General features: G+C 45.9%; 1 protein-coding gene across 4 annotated transcripts in view; it reads left to right on the top strand.

Annotated features, from left to right (window-relative positions):
• LOC147451072 (protein HLB1-like) overlaps positions 1 to 19482 on the top strand; it is a 111733-nt gene that overhangs the window by 48972 nt on the left and 43279 nt on the right. For all 4 annotated transcript variants that reach the window (XR_015189185.1, XM_086520022.1, XM_086520021.1 and 1 more), the window contains exons 8-11: positions 2333 to 2395; positions 2466 to 2531; positions 2639 to 2770; positions 2859 to 2894. Coding sequence is in view for 3 of the 4 variants with exons in the window: in XM_086520022.1 (XP_086376148.1) it covers positions 2333 to 2395; positions 2466 to 2531; positions 2639 to 2770; positions 2859 to 2894 (297 nt within the window). In the remaining variant the exon portion in view is untranslated. The remainder of the gene's footprint in view (positions 1 to 2332; positions 2396 to 2465; positions 2532 to 2638; positions 2771 to 2858; positions 2895 to 19482) is intronic.

Genomic DNA, 19482 nt, shown 5'->3' with positions numbered 1-19482 from the left:
CAATTAGGCCCCAAAAGCCAGCGCTGCCAAAAGCAACCGTCAGAAATTGCGGAATTCCGTACAATTTTGCCATGTCAGCAGCCAGCACATTTTACGGCAGTCCGTACACCCAATGCTTTTTCCGGGCGTCCGTACACAGCCAGTCAGCATGGATTGCGGCGATCCGTACGGTCAGCCAGTCAACGTGAATTACGGTGGTCCGTACTGTCAGCCAGTCAGCCACGTCATCAATTGGGTGTGTGTCCCTGCTGTCCGGGTTGCTCTGCCCCCCAGCCTCCTCCGGTCCGCCACCACCTCCCACTCCACTTGCCCCCTCCTGACCCTTCTCTCGACCTTGAGGCAGCTTGCTTTCGAGTGCACTTCCTCTTTCTAGCAGCGAGGGGCACTGAGGATTTGGATACAGCGGTAGGTTTCTCCTTTCCGTTGTGCGGCGGTGACTACACAGAGTGGACCTTGCACATAGTTCTTGACTGGCTCCAGGTACAGGTTGTTGAGTTCTCACACCATAGAGGGGAACGGGGCTGATAGATTTGGTACAGACACTTTGGCCCCTAGCCAAGTTCAGTATGATGCCACCGGATGTAGTAGGATGTAGACACCTTGTGGTTCACGTGTTTGCTAACACTCAAGAGCCCCCCTTGCTATGTATTTGTACATGAGGATTCTTGGACAGAGGATGTAGCCTTATGGACTGCACGCTCTGCTTGGGCCTAGGTGAGATAGTCACTTCAGATGCGTTTGTCTAGAGGTCGCTCGGATGCGGATTACTCCCCATCCAAACCGGCCTAGAAGATAGCGAGATTGGCTGATGTAGCAGCAGCATTGGTCTTTTCTCACTGGTCACATGAGGATTGTCTCATGGAATGTACAGGGTTTAGGTGGGCCTCAGTTTCAGCACCAGAGGGGCCGCTTGCGCCAGGAGCTTCAGAGATGCCTTGTGGATGGTATGATTGATATTCTTATGCTCTAGGAGCATCATCTTTGTGAGAGCCACATTCGGCCATGTGGTAAGATTCTGTGTGGCCGCACCTTTCTGTGCACATAAAGGAGAAAACCTAATTGTATGGCTGAACATAAGCGAAGGGAGCAGCAGCAGGAGGGTTGCTCAAAGGGCAAGCAGCCAAAGCTGCAAAATAAGACTAGCTGTCGGGCTGGTTTCAGTTAGCAAATCTGTTTGATCTTGGGGGACTGAATTCAACTTTGTTATGACAGAAAAACCAATATGTTCAGTTTATTGTGTAAATCGCCTTAGTGCTTTGCAAAAGGAATGTCAGACTGCTTGAAGGGTTGTGACTGTAGAACTTATATAGGGAATAAATCTGCTCTTTTGTCTTATGCCTTATTGTATGGATTTTAAGGTTGGGATTTTAGTCTTTCATTGTCCTGACCTTCATGGGAATTAAGCGTTTTCTCATTTATCTTATGTTCATGTATTGTTGTAGGGATTATAAGTTTAAATTTTAGTAGTCAAGTATTTCCACTGTCTCGTTCTTTTTTGGATAATTATGTACACTTCTTTCATTTGTTTTATCCATCTCTTCCGAGTCATTGTATGTTGTTATGTTTTATTTTGTAATATTAAATTATCCTTGCTTCATTATCTTTTGCCTATGCCAGATTTTTATGTGTGGCGAGGTGGATAGGTACGAAAAATTATGATATGAAAAAAACGTTGCATAGTATGGGTAATCACTACCAGTACGAAAACTACGTTAAGCACTGATTACAAATAAATGTATATGTCTGCTTAGGCAGGGTTGCATACATGTAAATGTGCATGCATAGTACATACACACCGACATACATGCACACATATGCATATATACATACATATGTCTACAACCTAATATACATGCATGCATACACACATGTATGTGTAAATAACAACCAGTATGTTAAGCACTAATACCAGTATGCGTATTTATCATACGGTATGGGAAGAATGATAAATACGAGTTTGGAATGCAACCTTCATGTCTGGAGTGCGAGTTTTGTGCAAATATTTTAGCTCCTCTTGTAGTTCTTAACTTCAGACTTTTCTGACTTTATGAAGATAAAATGTCTATCATATTTCTCTCAATATCAGAAATTCTCCCTGTTCCATTTTTGTGCTTTTTGGCTCTGCTACATTTCTTTTGCCTTTATTCAGGTTCCTTTTTCTCAAACTTGAGACATAGGTTTCAACTAGTGTTTGGTTTCACATTGTCGATGAGCAGGTGGTTTAGGAAGTGCGTGTTCAGATCAGCAGAGAGACTGTTTTAAATACATTGAGTACGCTATATAGTCTTTCTCTAAGGTTTATGATCTAGCTGCTGTTTTCTATTCAAAGCAGGAGCTGAGTGGTATTGTCTCAATTAAGGACAAAAGATCTATTGTGAAGACAGCAATAAAGAAGGTAATGCAATTGACGTCGTCAGTTTTGAGCTTTTCAAAGCTCACGGAGTTAACAAGTAAATTACAATCAGTTTCGTGCAGCAATTGCACTCCAGTTTGATTTTCACCGTGCAATATACAACCTGGGAACTGTCTTGGTATATTTTTTGGTTCTTTTTAAGTCTTACTGTGTGAATGCTTGGTTCATGAAAATTGCAGGACACAGACGATTGCTGAGACTTGTGCTCTTTGTTGAAATGTGTAGTATGGTTTGGCAGAGGATACCATTAGAAGTGGGGCCCAACAAGGCAATAACAAAGAGCTAACAGCTACAGAATTGTACAGTCAATCAGCTATATATGTAGCTACAGCTCATGCATTAAAGCCAGAGTATCCGGTATGAAGTGAATGAATTTTATTTTTGCAAAGAGACACCGGTTTGTGCTTCCTGTGGCTGTAAGGATGACAAAAACCGTTTGGTACAGGTGTACAAGAGTGCATTGCGGCTTGTGCGATCAAAGGTCAGCTGAGAGAGTTCATCTGTTTATATTTATAATTGTTCCTAGCTTTTCTGCCTTCTTGATAGACTCTGCTTTTGCCATCATGTGCTATAGCTGCTTAAGTAGACGAGATTCTAAATCTTGCTCAATTTCTAGCAGAGGTTTTCTTGAGTTCCTTCAGATAAATGTAGCTGCTGTAGCATATCATCACTAAACCCCATTATGGTGTTCTCAAACTTTATTTTTGAGTGAGATAATCTATATCTGGCACCCAATCTTAGATTCCTCAAGGTTTGACCTGGTATTGCTCAATTTTCAAGATGGGTCGTTATTTTTGGACCTCTCTCTCTCTCTCTCTCTCTCTCTCTCTCTCTCTCTCAGCATGGCTTCAGCATGGACAGCTTGCCTCCCTCCCAGTACTCCCTTGATGCACCATTGCTGTCTCTTCCACAGGTGGAGATTACTGCCAGGACCTGACCTAGTTGGACCCCAGGAGAACATGGATAGAACCGACAGAGGAGTTGGGCAAGAAGATGAATTTCTATAGAGAGCATCTTCTCTGATTCACAAGGGATGGGTTTGTGATTTGACCCGGTTATATGGATACACACCTATCTCATGGGTTATAGTGTGCCATTGGTCAGATATGAACTTCTTCACACCAGATTGAGATTGAGACTGGTAGATTCAAAGGGATACCATCAGCTAGTAGGATATGCCACCTATGCCATATAGAGCCAGAGACAGAGATGCATTATATATGTTAGTGCATAGTGTATTACAAGATAGGGGCTTGCTTCCAGTGTCTATTCAGAGAGGGCCTCGGACCCTTCTCCAGAGTCATGAGCTATCAGGACCCCAAAGATGTCTTGGATTGTGTCTACTTGAGTTACACAGACACAGATAGGAGGAGACTTGGAGAGAGACAATCCCAAAGACAGATTACAGATTGTTCACTCCAGACACTCGACAGATAGAGGAGCAACCACCACTGCAAAGCACAGCTCATACGCACACCCCACGGTACTCTCATTGACTGAACATTGAAGCTAGGGAGTTTGAGACGCCCACGACTGAGTAGAGGAGCTTCACAGCATCAACGGAGACTACATCAGAGGATTTGAGCCATGCCATCTCCACATCTAGAGTACATATGAGGATCGATTCATCACCCATTATATCACCCTCTTGTATTGGAAACCCATTGTATCAGTGGTCATACATACCCCACACAGTTTCAGCTAGTAGCACTTCTAGATTCATTTTTGTATCTCTTTTTTGGTACCCAGACATGATATCAAATTCACCAGCTTGTAATGGATTGGTCTCATAGGTTATTTTGGCCTTTTAGAGACGTTAATATATCATTTCATTTCATCTCTCTCTCTCTCTCTCTCTCTCTCTCTCTCTCTCTCTCTCTCTCTCTCTCTCTCTCTAAAAATAAAAAAATAAAATAAAATCTGTTTGGATTGATTTACAAGTGGAAAACCTCGAAGCGAGGAAAACCCACTGAAAAGATCATGTACAAATAGATGAACACGAAAGTGTTCCAAGTGTAAAAGAGGCTAAAAGCATTCATAGGAACGCTGGTGTATCTCTGGAGTAATATCACCGAAATCCAGGGCAAAACGTAAAGATTCCCCAAGGGAAAGCTTGAAAAACAGAAAGGGATCTACCTCAGGGCAATGGAACATGCAACCATTACGGTGACGACACAAGGTCCAAAAAGACCAATATCTGACTCACATGAAGAAGACCGCAAATCGTTATAGGGAAGGTGAGAGAATGCCGTCACAAACGGGAGGGCACATGAATAATCAACAAGTTGAAAATAAATAAACTTTCAACCAAAAGAGTCGAGGGAGAGGATGGACACAGTATTTGGGACCAAAAGATGGCAAGTCTCCCCTCCTCTCCCCCCCCGTCCCTCCCTCCCTCTTAGAGAGAGAGAATCTTTATTAGGGAAAATCTTTTTACAAGCACAAGACCGGAGTGACCCTTCCGTTCTAAATCTCAGACTCGATATTTAATTCCTTCCCATGCGGGAAATTTCCGATAGACGGACTCTCAATTCCGTTTCCCACTGTATCTAGAATGTGAAGCCCTATAGTCCGTTCCTGATTCCGTTTCCGGAATCCCTGAGCATAGCCCCAGGCCTCCTTGCTCCTTCTCCGTGATGGAGTACCTGCAAAAGCACAAACATAAAACAACAACTCGTATAGCAAATTCACAATCGGTACCCGTCCCTCCAAGTGCGGAAAAGCGGCCTTTGTGCAATGGCTTCGCATGATCACTTGCAGATTCCCAGAGGAGGTGCTCCTTGCTGTTAGTGCTGGTGAAGGAGAGAGGTTGGCGGCAATTTTGGCGTGAAGAAAGAGAGAGATCGCAATGTTAAATTTAGCTTGTGGCTAGCGCTGGTTATTTTTTGCAGGAACTTTGCTTCGATTTAAGCATGGGCTGCCCTCTTATTAAGTGGGCGGCCGGTCAATGTTTTAAAATATGTGAACGTGTTTAAAAACTCAATAAAACTCAGTGATTTGAAAATTGATGCTACAGAGACACATTCTAGGCGTTGCTGGATGTAGTTCTCAGGCACGGATGTAATGCAGACACAGATTCCTCATGAGAAAGCATCTGCTTTTCTCGGAAACACTTAAAAATATTCTGCTTTTAGGAAAAGCCTTCTCAAAACCCATCTTTATTCTTGTGCTTGCGTCTTTACGCATATTGCTATTTCCAGTTCGGACTTCCTGCTAGACCAGTTCGTGCTCTGATCTGTCTCGTAACTTTTGGGTTTTTGGCCAACAAGCAAGAGATGTTTTAATCGGCTGAGGGGGATGATTTTGAAGCTTGTTTCAGCCCGGTCCATCTTTCTCTAAGGAGGTTGGAGATGTAGTCACGAGGAATTGCTTGCAGTTATAGTCTCAATTGCGCCTATCATGGAAAATTTTATTGTGATGTTGGACTGGCTTGACCATGGCATTGAAGGACACTGTAAAGAGTTTTCATGCAAGTGACATATTCTCGAGGTATTGGATGCAGAGTAACCCGGAACGCGGAACGGGAACGGCGACGGGCCTCCCTGCGGAACGGGGGAACGGGAATGGGCCCGGAACGGGAACGGCGCGGAACGGCAGGCTAAAAAAACACCCAAATATTATTTTTTTTAGCGTTATGTGTTTGAATACAAGTAGTATTAGAGTCCTTTGACTCTAATACCCACAAAAAACACGATTCGAAGACCATTTAACCTTATTATGACTTGATTGGGATGTGAGGCGCCCAGAGTACATAGCCAGATGAACAACATAGCCAGATGAACAACAATGAGCAAACACAATGCCCATAGTACATACACAATGCTCTCAAATAATTGCAAGAGTAGTAGTCAGAGATAACACTTTGGAATTAATTATGGCTAACATAGTAACAAGCCTCAAGGGCCGCCAGCGGCCAAGGTGCTACAAAAAAACCAAAGGGGGGCAAAGTTCAAACCAGACTTCAGTGACCACAATACCAAAAGACTGAAGGTGAAAAATACCATAAAGATGCTAGTAGCTACAAATGGCAAAGAGGGCAAGGCTCAAGCAGCCATACAAAAAGGTGGATAAATGGCAAAGACTCAAGACTCAAGAGCCACTAGCCTGAGAGGCCTCCCAATCCGTAGTAGCCGGCTGTAAATCATGCACATCCTCCCATTCCTCATCATCGAGGTCTAGGTCCGGCTCGATCTCAGCCACAGATGAAGTACCTGGTGTTGGTGGATGTGCATCTCCACCCGCCTGAGAAGCCTCTTGCTCCATCTCCCACTTGTAAAAGGATCTGTCTGTTTGTCTGTACTCTTGCAAAGCATTTTCAAATTTGCGCTGACGAAGACAAGATCATTAGCCTTCTCCACTCCAAGCCGATTCCTCTTCTTGGAAGCAATGTGGCTAAAGGTACTCCACAATTGCTCCAAGCATGAGGTACTAACTGACTGGCTGAGAATACGGATCGCCAATCTCTGAAGCTCAGGGCCATCATAGCCATAGTCCTCCCACCAAAGCACTGAACCTATTTTCCTGCGATCAATCTGAGCATCTGGACTGCCAAATGACCCTCGCATCTCTCTGTACTGTCTCAGCTGATCTCTGACAATGCGTCGCCCATCTCTGTCTAGAACCATCTTGTTTAAGATCTCTGTAAATTGGTTCGTGACTTCCCTATCTGTCTCTTGCCCTGCACCTTGGAACTCTGGATCCACCATGTACGCTGCCCCGTGTAAAGGAGAGGCATATGAATTCCACCTCGAGCTGCAAAGCGCATGGATCTCCTCATATCGCTCTGCGTTCGGCTCAAGCTGTGCAAGCTGCTCAATCATGCAGTCCATTGCCTCATAAATCTTGCCAATGCAAGGATCCATGCCATCCAAAACTCGAAGCAAATGAACCACCGGTTTTACCTGTGCATCTAGACTCTTGAGCTCCTTCCAGAACTCAAGATCCTCTGCCTTATCCTTGCACAAAATCCCTGCAACTGTCTTTGCATAGGGGGAGGTGGTGAACTCATCACTGATGAAGACCTGTCGGACCGCATTTTTACATTCAGACAGCCTGCGTACAAGAAGAAAGTTGAATGCGAAGCGGGTATCTGAATACTTTAGAAGCACTTTGCCGCCGACCTCTTGAGGTACTCACTCCGAACCAAGTTGTGATTGTTGATGAAAGTAACCATCTTCACTGCATCAGCAATGACTGGAGCAATCCAGTCTAGCTTGCCGATGTCTTTCAGAAGGTTGTTCAAGCAGTGTGCCATGCAAAAGCACACTGTCACATGCGGATAGTGGCCCTCTATGATAGCTGCTGTTGCCCTGTTTGATGCCTCCCCATCTGTGACAAAGGCCACCACGTGTTGCTCACCGATGGTTTCTATGGCCGCTGTCCACTCTGCAGAGAGGACATCGGCGGACTTGCCACTCTTAGTGGCATCATGAGAGTGCACAAAGTACATCTCTCCACTGGAGTATGCGACGAGACCATGGATAGATCTCTTCCTTGTATCGCTCCACCCGTCAGCAATGAGGGAAACGCCATGTTTTGCCCAAAGACGCTGAATGTTGAGGGTTGCTTGCTCCACGATAGCCTTCTCTCGATCGAGCAAGGTGGTTCGGAGAGCCTTTGAAGATGGCGGCACATAGCCGGTGCCATACTCTCCTATCTGTTGCACCATGACTTTCCAATACTCCGACCTATTTCGATCAAACATAGAAGAGGTTAGTGTCAAAAAAGTGGAAACGACGATAACGGAAGAAATGAGAGAGAAGATTGATGAATCATAAAACAATGTACATACCTCGCTGCGACAAATGGGATATGGTCGTGATAGAAGAATCGGGCCACGGCCGCATCCACCTCTTCTTTCTTCTTTGGGTCCCAAGAGGTGGTAAGGGTCTTTTGGCGACGAATTGGACCTTTTGAAGATGCACCAACACCTACACCGGGTAGAGAGGAAGAAGGGAAAATGAGGGTCTTTGGATCAATACCTTTGCGTGCCGGCTTGGCTTTATGGTTGAATTGCCGATCCTTTTCCTCGAGCTCCTTCCTCTTCTCGATGGTTACGTTGGCACAAAATTTCACCTCATGTCCCGGCACTCGAAGAAAGTGTGCCCTCACTTTGTCATGCCCCCCTTTCCGCGTGTAAGAGCATAGCTTGCATCCCCATGCACGAGAACCTCCTGCCGCCGACAAGGTGCCCTCCGAGGTCACTTCATCCCACCACGACCATTCCTTCGCCTTTTGAGTGTTGCCCGCATGAACGGAGGGGGTTGAACGAGAAGAAGAGGCCATGGATGATGGATTATCCGTGAAAGAGAGAGCTTGATCTTGAACTTTGAGAGAGAGAGAGAGGGATTGAGAGAGAGAGGCTTGCCGCTTGATTCCGTGAGAGCTTGAGCCTTGAGCCTTGAAAGTTGAGGGTTAGAACTCAAAAGTTAGCCCAAGAGAGAGAGAGGTTGAGAGCTTGAGCCTTGAGGCATGCCGCGGCGCCACACTATGGCTTGAGAGTTGAGAGCAAGCTAGGGAGAATGAGCTTGGCTTGAGAGTTGAGAGCAAGGCTCAAGCAAGGGAGAATGGGCTTTGAGGCTTGATGAGTGTGTGAAGAATGGGGGAGGAGGGGGGCATTATATACTTTTTTGACTGCTGAAAATGGCCGTTGGCTGCCTAACAGTCATTTTTTTCAATTTCAAAAACTGCCGTTTCTGGCCGTTGGGGCCGTTCCGGTCCGTTCCGTCCCGTTCCAGCCCGTTCCGGTCGTCCCGTTCTGGTGACAGTTTCCAGCCAGAACGCCGTTCCGTTCCGACGCGTTCCTGAAAATCCAAGTCCGCTTCGACTTTGGTTCAACGATCTCGCCAAGCGTATTTTCTTTCCCAAAAAGGAAGTTGTCAGCTGCATCAGGTGGTTGATGACTCGAGTAATGTTCTTTCGTTCGCTGATGCCATCTCCCCCTTTCGGTTGGGTCTTCACTACTCTCCTCTCTGGTGGGAAATTCAAAGGATGCTTGCTGCTCACTCACCCATTCCTCCTTTGGATGTGGACTCTCGCTTCTCTGATTGGAATCTGGCTACTACTAGATTGGACTGCATCTAAGCTGGCAGTGTCTATGTCATCCTTCAGTCTGATGTATGGATTGTGCATCAAGGTAACCAACTGTGGTCGCTTTGCCGAGTCATCCTTGTGGTGGCAACACACATTGTCTCGCATTTGGCAGAGTCACCTACCTTTGAAGGAACGTGTTTTCTTGCGGCGCTGCTTGGTGAGAGCTCTACCTCTTGGCAATGTGTTACATGCTCGGCATATTGCGCCTTCCCGCTACCCCATATGCCTTGAAGCTGAGGAGACCGTGCCACACTTACTGTGGCGTTGTCGTCACTCCGGAGCCTTCATTCGGCAAGTGTCAACTGCTCTTCGGCTGCGTTTTCCTTCCCACTCTTTTCACAAACGCTTTTGGCTTTTTGGGGTGCTCCAGTCACCGCAATCTCAGTTTGCGGTGTTCTTCACCTGGGTCAGATTTTGGACTATGTGGGCCATCTGGCACCATAGGAACTCCTTAATGTTCCAAGGGACTTCTGTTGACCCCTTTCCGTATTTCAAATTATCTCTTGGTCAAGCACTGTATTTTGCCTATGACACTGGAGACATCACTCTTGATACCTGAGGATTTACTTTGACTCTTTCTAGCCCTCGGAGCCTCATAGTGCTCCGCGTTTTGTATCCCTTTCTTTTCGTGGGTTTTACGGTTTACCTCGCTTTAAGGTTTCCCACTTGTAAGTTAATCAAAGCAGATTTACAAAAGAGAGAGAGAGAGAGAGAGAGAGAGAGAGAGAGAGAGAGAGAGAGAGAGAGAGAGAGAGAGAGAGAGAGAGAGAGAGAGAGAGAGAGAGAGAGAGATGTGCTTGATGCCTCTCTCTCTTGCTCGTAGTCTTCAATATAAATAAACTTCCATTCTTAAGCATTTATAGATGTGTTTGCCTACTTTACTGTACCTACTCTATCTAAGTTTAAGCACACAAATTCCAAATTTATGCATGCCCCACATGTTAGAGAGAGAGAGAGAGAGAGAGAGAGAGAGAGAGAGAGAGAGAGAGAGAGAGAGAGAGAGAGAGAGAGAGAGAGAGAGAGAGAGAGAGATGTGCTTGATGCCTTTCTCTCTTGTCCAATCAGGAAAACGATCAAAGCGGACCATATGGCTAGGCTTTTTCTAGCATAGATCTTTAAGCATCATGGGATGCCCAAGTTTATTATTGTGAGTGATCAAGATCCTCGCGTCCCAATACAGGAAATTTTTGCTGTGCTTTGTTTGATAACCTTGATATGAAGTTGAATTTTTCTTCTGCATATCATCCTCAAACGGATGGGCAGAGTGAGATCGCCAATTCCACGTTGTTGGATATGTTGAAATCCTATGTGTCGGACAGACATTCTGACTGGGGAAAGGTATTTGCCCCCTGTCGAGTACGCGTATAACAATACTGTACATTCGTCTAAGGGAAAGGCACCCTTTGAGATTCTTTATAGTAAGCCTTTGCTTCCACCGATCCTTTTAACTAAGGATAAGGTTTTTGCAGTGCATGAATTTGTCCGGGATTTGGACACGGCCTACAAGCAAGTTAAGAGAGCAATTTTGCATCCTCTGGAAAAACATATGAAAGCTACGGACAAGCACAGAAGGAATCTTGAGAAGGCAAGTCTAAGGAAACAAAAGACTCATAAAGGAAAAGCGGTAAAACTTTCCAATCGTTATTATGGGCCGTTTAAGATAATTGGCCAAGTGAACGAAGTGACGTTCCAATTAGAGCTACCGTCTAATTGGAAGATCCATAATGCTTTCTATGTTAGTTTACTCCGGCCATATGTGGGACCGCCTCCAAGTCAACTTATTGTTGAAGAACCTCCCAAGGTTGAGGAAACACAAGAAATACTCAAACTAGAGCGAATCCTTTATCATCGAGAGCGGCCACTCAAGTCCAAAAAGATTACACGGAAGTATTTGGTAAAGTTCAAGAATTATTCCACTTTAGACGCTCAAAGTATGACTAAGCAAGAATTAACATCTTATCCCGAGATTATGGAAGGATATGTACAAGCACTACAATTGAGGACAACTGTTTAGAAGCTAGAGAGATGTTGCTTAATGGACTATTTTCTTATTTTTCTGTGTAATTTCTTTTTATTGAAATTAGGATATTTACATGTGTGCACTTGAAATGTAAAGGTTAGGAACTATAGATCTACTCAAATTATTAAAAAGCCATCAGGAACGGACAACTCTGATATGTCATATAATATAATGGGTGACATTAAGCATCGCGAAGGGGTTGTATCATTAGTTCGGCACGAGACCAGAAAACGGATATTCTTGATACGTCATGTGATGGGTGTCAGGGTAATCTTCAAGAAACACGGTAACACCGAAATGTATCTGTCAAGTAACTCTTGCGCAATTCCATGTCATGAGTGATGCTCCTCAATTGCACTAAAGAGTCATCCAATCATAGTTACCAGGGAACGGACATTTCGGGCCTTGGAACGCCGGAACGGCGTTCCGGCCGGCTGGGATTTTCAGGAACGCGTCGGAACGGAACGGCGTTCCGGCTGGAAACTGTCACCGGAACGGGACGACCGGAACGGGCTGGAACGGGACGGAACGGACCGGAACGGCCCCAACGGCCAGAAACGGCAGTTTTTGAAATTGAAAAAAATGACTGTTAGGCAGCCAACGGCCATTTTCAGCAGTCAAAAAAGTATATAATGCCCCCCTCCTCCCCCATTCTTCACACACTCATCAAGCCTCAAGGCCCATTCTCCCTTGCTTGAGCCTTGCTCTCAACTCTCAAGCCAAGCTCATTCTCCCTAGCTTGCTCTCAACTCTCAAGCCATAGTGTGGCGCCGCGGCATGCCTCAAGGCTCAAGCTCTCAACCTCTCTCTCTCTTGGGCTAACTTTTGAGTTCTAACCCTCAACTTTCAAGGCTCAAGGCTCAAGCTCTCACGGAATCAAGCGGCAAGCCTCTCTCTCTCAATCCCTCTCTCTCTCTCTCAAAGTTCAAGATCAAGCTCTCTCTTTCACGGATAATCCATCATCCATGGCCTCTTCTTCTCGTTCAACCCCCTCCGTTCATGCGGGCAACACTCAAAAGGCGAAGGAATGGTCGTGGTGGGATGAAGTGACCTCGGAGGGCACCTTGTCGGCGGCAGGAGGTTCTCGTGCATGGGGATGCAAGCTATGCTCTTACACGCGGAAAGGGGGGCATGACAAAGTGAGGGCACACTTTCTTCGAGTGCCGGGACATGAGGTGAAATTTTGTGCCAACGTAACCATCGAGAAGAGGAAGGAGCTCGAGGAAAAGGATCGGCAATTCAACCATAAAGCCAAGCCGGCACGCAAAGGTATTGATCCAAAGACCCTCATTTTCCCTTCTTCCTCTCTACCCGGTGTAGGTGTTGGTGCATCTTCAAAAGGTCCAATTCGTCGCCAAAAGACCCTTACCACCTCTTGGGACCCAAAGAAGAAAGAAGAGGTGGATGCGGCCGTGGCCCGATTCTTCTATCATGACCATATCCCATTTGTCGCAGCGAGGTATGTACATTGTTTTATGATTCATCAATCTTCTCTCTCATTTCTTCCGTTATCGTCGTTTCCACTTTTTTGGCACTAACCTCTTCTATGTTTGATCGAAATAGGTCGGAGTATTGGAAAGTCATGGTGCAACAGATAGGAGAGTATGGCACCGGCTATGTGCCGCCATCTTCAAAGGCTCTCCGAACCACCTTGCTCGATCGAGAGAAGGCTATCGTGGAGCAAGCAACCCTCAACATTCAGCGTCTTTGGGCAAAACATGGCGTTTCCCTCATTGCTGACGGGTGGAGCGATACAAGGAAGAGATCTATCCATGGTCTCGTCGCATACTCCAGTGGAGAGATGTACTTTGTGCACTCTCATGATGCCACTGAGAGTGACAAGTCCGCCGATGTCCTCTCTGCAGAGTGGACAGCGGCCATAGAAACCATCGGTGAGCAACACGTGGTGGCCTTTGTCACAGATGGGGAGGCATCAAACAGGGCAGCAGCAGCTATCATAGAGGGCCACTATCCGCATGTGACAGTGTGCTTTTGCATGGCACACTGCTTGAACAACCTTCTGAAAGACATCGGCAAGCTAGACTGGATTGCTCCAGTCATTGCCGATGCAGTGAAGATGGTTACTTTCATCAACAATCACAACTTGGTTCGGAGTGAGTACCTCAAGAGGTCGGCGGCAAAGGGCTTCTAAAGTATTCAGATACCCGCTTCGCATTCAACTTTCTTCTTGTACGCAGGCTGTCTGAATGTCAAAATGCGGTCCGACAGGTCTTCATCAGTGATGAGTTCACCACCTCCCCCTATGCAAAGACAGTTGCAGGGATTTTGTGCAAGGATAAGGCAGAGGATCTTGAGTTCTGGAAGGAGCTCAAGAGTCTAGATGCACAGGTAAAACTGGTGGTTCATTTGCTTCGAGTTTTGGATGGCATGGATCCTTGCATTGGCAAGATTTATGAGGCAATGGACTGCATGATTGAGCAGCTTGCACAGCTTGAGCCGAACGCAGAGCGATATGAGGAGATCCATGCGCTTTGCAGCTCGAGGTGGAATTCATATGCCTCTCCTTTACACGGGGCAGCGTACATGGTGGATCCAGAGTTCCAAGGTGCAGGGCAAGAGACAGATAGGGAAGTCACGAACCAATTTACAGAGATCTTAAACAAGATGGTTCTAGACAGAGATGGGCGACGCATTGTCAGAGATCAGCTGAGACAGTACAGAGAGATGCGAGGGTCATTTGGCAGTCCAGATGCTCAGATTGATCGCAGGAAAATAGGTTCAGTGCTTTGGTGGGAGGACTATGGCTATGATGGCCCTGAGCTTCAGAGATTGGTGATCCGTATTCTCAGCCAGTCAGTTAGTACCTCATGCTTGGAGCAATTGTGGAGTACCTTTAGCCACATTGCTTCCAAGAAGAGGAATCGGCTTGGAGTGGAGAAGGCTAATGATCTTGTCTTCGTCAGCGCAAATTTGAAAATGCTTTGCAAGAGTACAGACAAACAGACAGATCCTTTTACAAGTGGGAGATGGAGCAAGAGGCTTCTCAGGCGGGTGGAGATGCACATCCACCAACACCAGGTACTTCATCTGTGGCTGAGATCGAGCCGGACCTAGACCTCGATGATGAGGAATGGGAGGATATGCATGATTTACAGCCGGCTACTACGGATTGGGAGGCCTCTCAGGCTAGTGGCTCTTGAGTCTTGAGTCTTTGCCATTTATCCACCTTTTTGTATGGCTGCTTGAGCCTTGCCCTCTTTGCCATTTGTAGCTACTAGCATCTTTATGGTATTTTTCACCTTCAGTCTTTTGGTATTGTGGTCACTGAAGTCTGGTTTGAACTTTGCCCCCCTTTGGTTTTTTTGTAGCACCTTGGCCGCTGGCGGCCCTTGAGGCTTGTTACTATGTTAGCCATAATTAATTCCAAAGTGTTATCTCTGACTACTACTCTTGCAATTATTTGAGAGCATTGTGTATGTACTATGGGCATTGTGTTTGCTCATTGTTGTTCATCTGGCTATGTTGTTCATCTGGCTATGTACTCTGGGCGCCTCACATCCCAATCAAGTCATAATAAGGTTAAATGGTCTTCGAATCGTGTTTTTTGTGGGTATTAGAGTCAAAGGACTCTAATACTACTTGTATTCAAACACATAACGCTAAAAAAAATAATATTTGGGTGTTTTTTTAGCCTGCCGTTCCGCGCCGTTCCCGTTCCGGGCCCATTCCCGTTCCCCCGTTCCGCAGGGAGGCCCGTCGCCGTTCCCGTTCCGCGTTCCGGGTAACTCTGGGGCTAGTGCTAGCTCCTGGAAAGTGGAGGTCCACTCCCCTGACGGTAATTTAACTCTCCGTATAGCTTGAGACTGCCTCGAGTGATGCAAATGTTGGAAGAATTGCTTAGAAGCACATCCTTTATCTGCAAAAGCTTGTTGACGAGCTCGAGTCTGCCATTTGGCCAATTTCCTCTCATCATTTTGCCGTAACATAGTGCGAGCAGAAAACAGCTCAGTCATTTGAGCGTCAGTAAGAGAAGAATGATTAGCCAAGTGCATTAATCGGCTACAAGCATCCTTTGCGTGATTAACTTGTTCCCTTAATTGTGACAAATAATCCCTGCCATAATTTTGGATAACAGATTGAGCACGCATAACAGAGCGGAACGAGGCTATGTCCATGTCAACATGCATATGGGAGATTAAAGGCAGGATGATATCCACATTCATAGCGCGAAAAGGCTCATGCTTGAGATAAGCATTCTTGGGTAGGCGGTCATCGACATCAAAAGGGCCAAAACTAAGTTTCAAGCATCTCGGAAAATGATCCAAGAGACACATAGCATAATCAATCCTCATCTGGCATAGAAAGTCATCATATTGTTGCATGTGAAAAAGATACCAGCGATCCAACCGAGCGCGATAGATAGATTGAGCATTATGTTGAAAAATGAATCTTGGATCAGTCGCATGCAAAAAGGGCCACAAATCAAGCCCATTAGAGGTCGACATAAATTGGTCCCATGATTGCCGTTCCATATGAAGCATGTGAGAATGGCCAGTAGTATTATTCGCCCAGGGTTTGGTGCATTATTAAAATCCCTGCAAAGAAAGGCATTGGAATGCCAACAATAAGAGGAGATAGCACTCCACAACTGTGCCCTATCTGCAAAAGCTGTGTATGCATAATCCTCCAAACTGGAAAACTTCCCCATTAACAATACATTGGATGATCATCCATCTCCCAGCTTGGTCATTGAAAACCAAAGTCAGTGTCGAACAAGTATAAGCACTCCAGGATAGTCAGCTGATCCTGCATAAGCTATCCAATAGCCCGCAAAGTAAGAAGTCTGTCCTACAAATTGATGCTGGTTATGCTCTTGAAGAACCACAATGTCCGCTTGACATGTATGTACATAGTTCTAGGTAAGCCGCTACTTGTCGTGATTGCATAACCCCCACACATTATAGGAGATGCAATTCAATGACTATGCATTCTATGTGGTATATATAGTGGGCGAGGAAACGGAAAGGGGAGAAAACTCAAGTACCAGTGCCCATCAACACATCCTCCCCAGCTGCAGGTGCCTGAGGAGGTGGGTGAAGACCTGGACCCGGATGAATGAAAATAAAGGCACCTTGCGATGAAGAGGCTTCTCCTGTAACAACTTCCTTGTAAGAGCGGACCACCGGGTCCCAAGCTTCAACAAAAGAAGTGTTGTCATTACAAGTCTCTCTCTCTCTCTCTCTCTCTCTCTCTCTCTAACATGTGGGGCATGCATAAAGTTGGAATTTGTGTGCTTAAACTAAGATAGAGTAGGTACAATAGAGTAGGCAAACACACATGTAATTGCTTAAGAATAGAAGTATATGTATATTGAAGACTACGAGCAAGAGAGAAAGGCATCAAGCACATCTCTCTCTCTCTCTCTCTCTCTCTCTCTCTCTCTCTCTCTCTCAGTAGGGATTATGTAGATAGTGTTGGTATGTGTAAGCACCACCAAAGGCGGTGTTGGCGTCAAAGGACTTACCCGTATAACGTTGATGTGTGTGAGAGAGAGAGAGAGAGAGAGAGAGAGAGAGAGAGAGAGAGAGAGAGAGAGAGAGAGAGAGAGAGAGAGAGAGAGATCAATGTAGGGTTTATGTAGATAGAATTGGCATGCCTAAGCACCGCCAGAGGTCTTACGGTTTACCGTTGTACCATTGGTAAGAAGAGAAGAGAACGTATTGTGATTTGTGTAGCCACAAATTGCAATCGATGCAATTTGTTTAACATGTTCTTAGGCTCTGTTTGATTTGAGTGCGGCCATTCGCTTATGTAGATAATATTGACGTGCCTAAGGTAAGAATACCCGCATAGCACTGTCGGAGGCGTCACCGTTGTACTAAATGTAGGGCTTATGTACTATGTGTTGGCATATCTCTCTCTCTCTCTCTCTCTCTCTCTCTCTCTCTCTCTCTCACACACACACACACACACACACACACACACACACACACACAATTTAAGGCTTATGTAGTATATGTTGGCATGCATAATCTGCTGTACATCCTCCTTAATGTTTTTGGGCATGAAAAGAGAGTCATCAACATACGCCTGACAAATGAATTGCTTCTCTGAAGGTAGAGCAATACCTTGCAGAAGTGAGAGCCTCAAGATATGACAAGGGATGTGAAGCAATTGCATAAAGCAAAGCACTGAGAGGACACCCTTGTCTGACCGAACGCCCTAGATTCCAAGCATCTGTGATAGAACCACTTAACAGACCTGCAGAAGTGCTCTGAGCGTATAGAAGAAGCGCAGGAAGTGGCTATTGAACTGAGAGGCAGCTGTTGCTGAGAGTGCGCAGGGCACGTAGGCTTAAGGGCGCTGAGGTGCTGGTACTCACGTAGGGCTGAGCGCGCGTAGAGGCAGCACGCGCAGGGGCTGAAGCTCGCGTGAGACACACACACACACTTTTTTATAGTAAAAACATTTGATTAATTTACAAGTGGGAAACCTCCAAAGAGGGAAAACCCACAACAAGAAGTTGACACATGAGGGTGAACACCAATGTGTTCAAGTATGAAAAGGCTCTAAAAGCAAACATAAGAAAGCTGATAAAGGTCAGGCGATATATCCCCAGTAGCGAGTGCAAAGCGCAAGGATTGCCGAAGAGACATCTTGAAGTAGGGGAAAGGGTCCAGATCAATGCGGTCAAACATGCAGGAGTTGCGCTGGCGCCAAATACTCCAGAAGGTCCAATATCTGACCCATGTGAAGAAAGATAGCTGCGGGAAAACGGAGACGCATGAGTGAAGAAACCCGAGCAATAAAGACTCTAGTACAGCAACAATCCCATAGCAAGTGTTGAACAGATTCGTCGGAAGCAGAGCAACGAACGCAGCGTGAGGAGCGGATGCGACGCTTTTGCAAGAAAGAACCAACCGGCAGCATACCCATCAAGCAACGCCACAAAAATAGACGTTCCTTAACAGGCAAATGGCTCTTCCAAATGGCAATAAGGGGTTTCTGCCACCACCGGGTGGAACGCTGTAGTCACCATAGGGCATTGCAGTGGTCCGCAAGCTACGGATCGAGCAACAAAATGTTATAAACCTGGCCAACAGAAACTGTAGTGAAGTTGAATTGATGTAGTTGCCAATCCATGATACGGCCTCCATCAGCCAGAGGTGGAATGGGGAGCAGGTTAGCCAGCATGAGGTGCAATTGCCGCCAGAGAGGTTGATAATGCATGCCTAAACCAAAATTGCGTGCCATCTCGTCAAAACAAAGCACATTCCCTTCCAAATTCACGAGATCAGCAACCATACGCAGCCCACGATGAGAAATAAAGTAAGCTTGGCGTGGGAAGCTGTCCACCAAAGTCAGCGGGAATGCCCTGCTCCAATGAATGCTTTCCAACCTCAAAGAGTTACCTTCATGCTCGGTGCGACCAGCCCATGTACACACACACACACACACACACACACACACACACACACACACACACACACACACACACACACCACCTCTCTCTCTCTCTCACACTCTTTTTTTTTTGTTGTAAATCTTTGGGATTAATTTACAGGTCGGAAACCTCAAGGCGAGGAAAATCCACAGAAAAGAGCAAATACAAAGGCGTGAACACTGAAGTGTTCATCCGCGAAAAAGGGCTAAAAGCATTCATAAGCAAGCTGATGCATGTCTGAAGTGATGTCACCCACTTCTAGGGACAATGTAACAATTGCCGAAGGGAAATCTTGAAAAATTGAATTGGATTTGCATCGGCACGAGAGAACATGCAGCTGTTACATTGACGCCACAATGTCCTATTAATAGGCCCAAAATCTGACCCACATAGAGAAAGCTGCAAATGGTCGAGCGGGTGGCGGTAGAATGCCGAATGTTCAAAACCTTTTATGGAAAACCATTGAGGGGAATCGGAGCCGTATGCCAGCTGCTATACCACGAAGAAATTCTCTAATAATGCAACAATTCCAAAGGAGGTGGCTAACAGTCT

This window comes from Adiantum capillus-veneris, chromosome 9, assembly GCF_014529385.1.
Source record: "Adiantum capillus-veneris isolate H3 chromosome 9, ASM1452938v2, whole genome shotgun sequence".
Classification (NCBI taxonomy): Eukaryota; Viridiplantae; Streptophyta; class Polypodiopsida; order Polypodiales; family Pteridaceae; genus Adiantum; species Adiantum capillus-veneris.
Note: the sequence above shows the minus strand (reverse complement) of the source record. Positions and strands in the feature narration are given on the sequence as shown.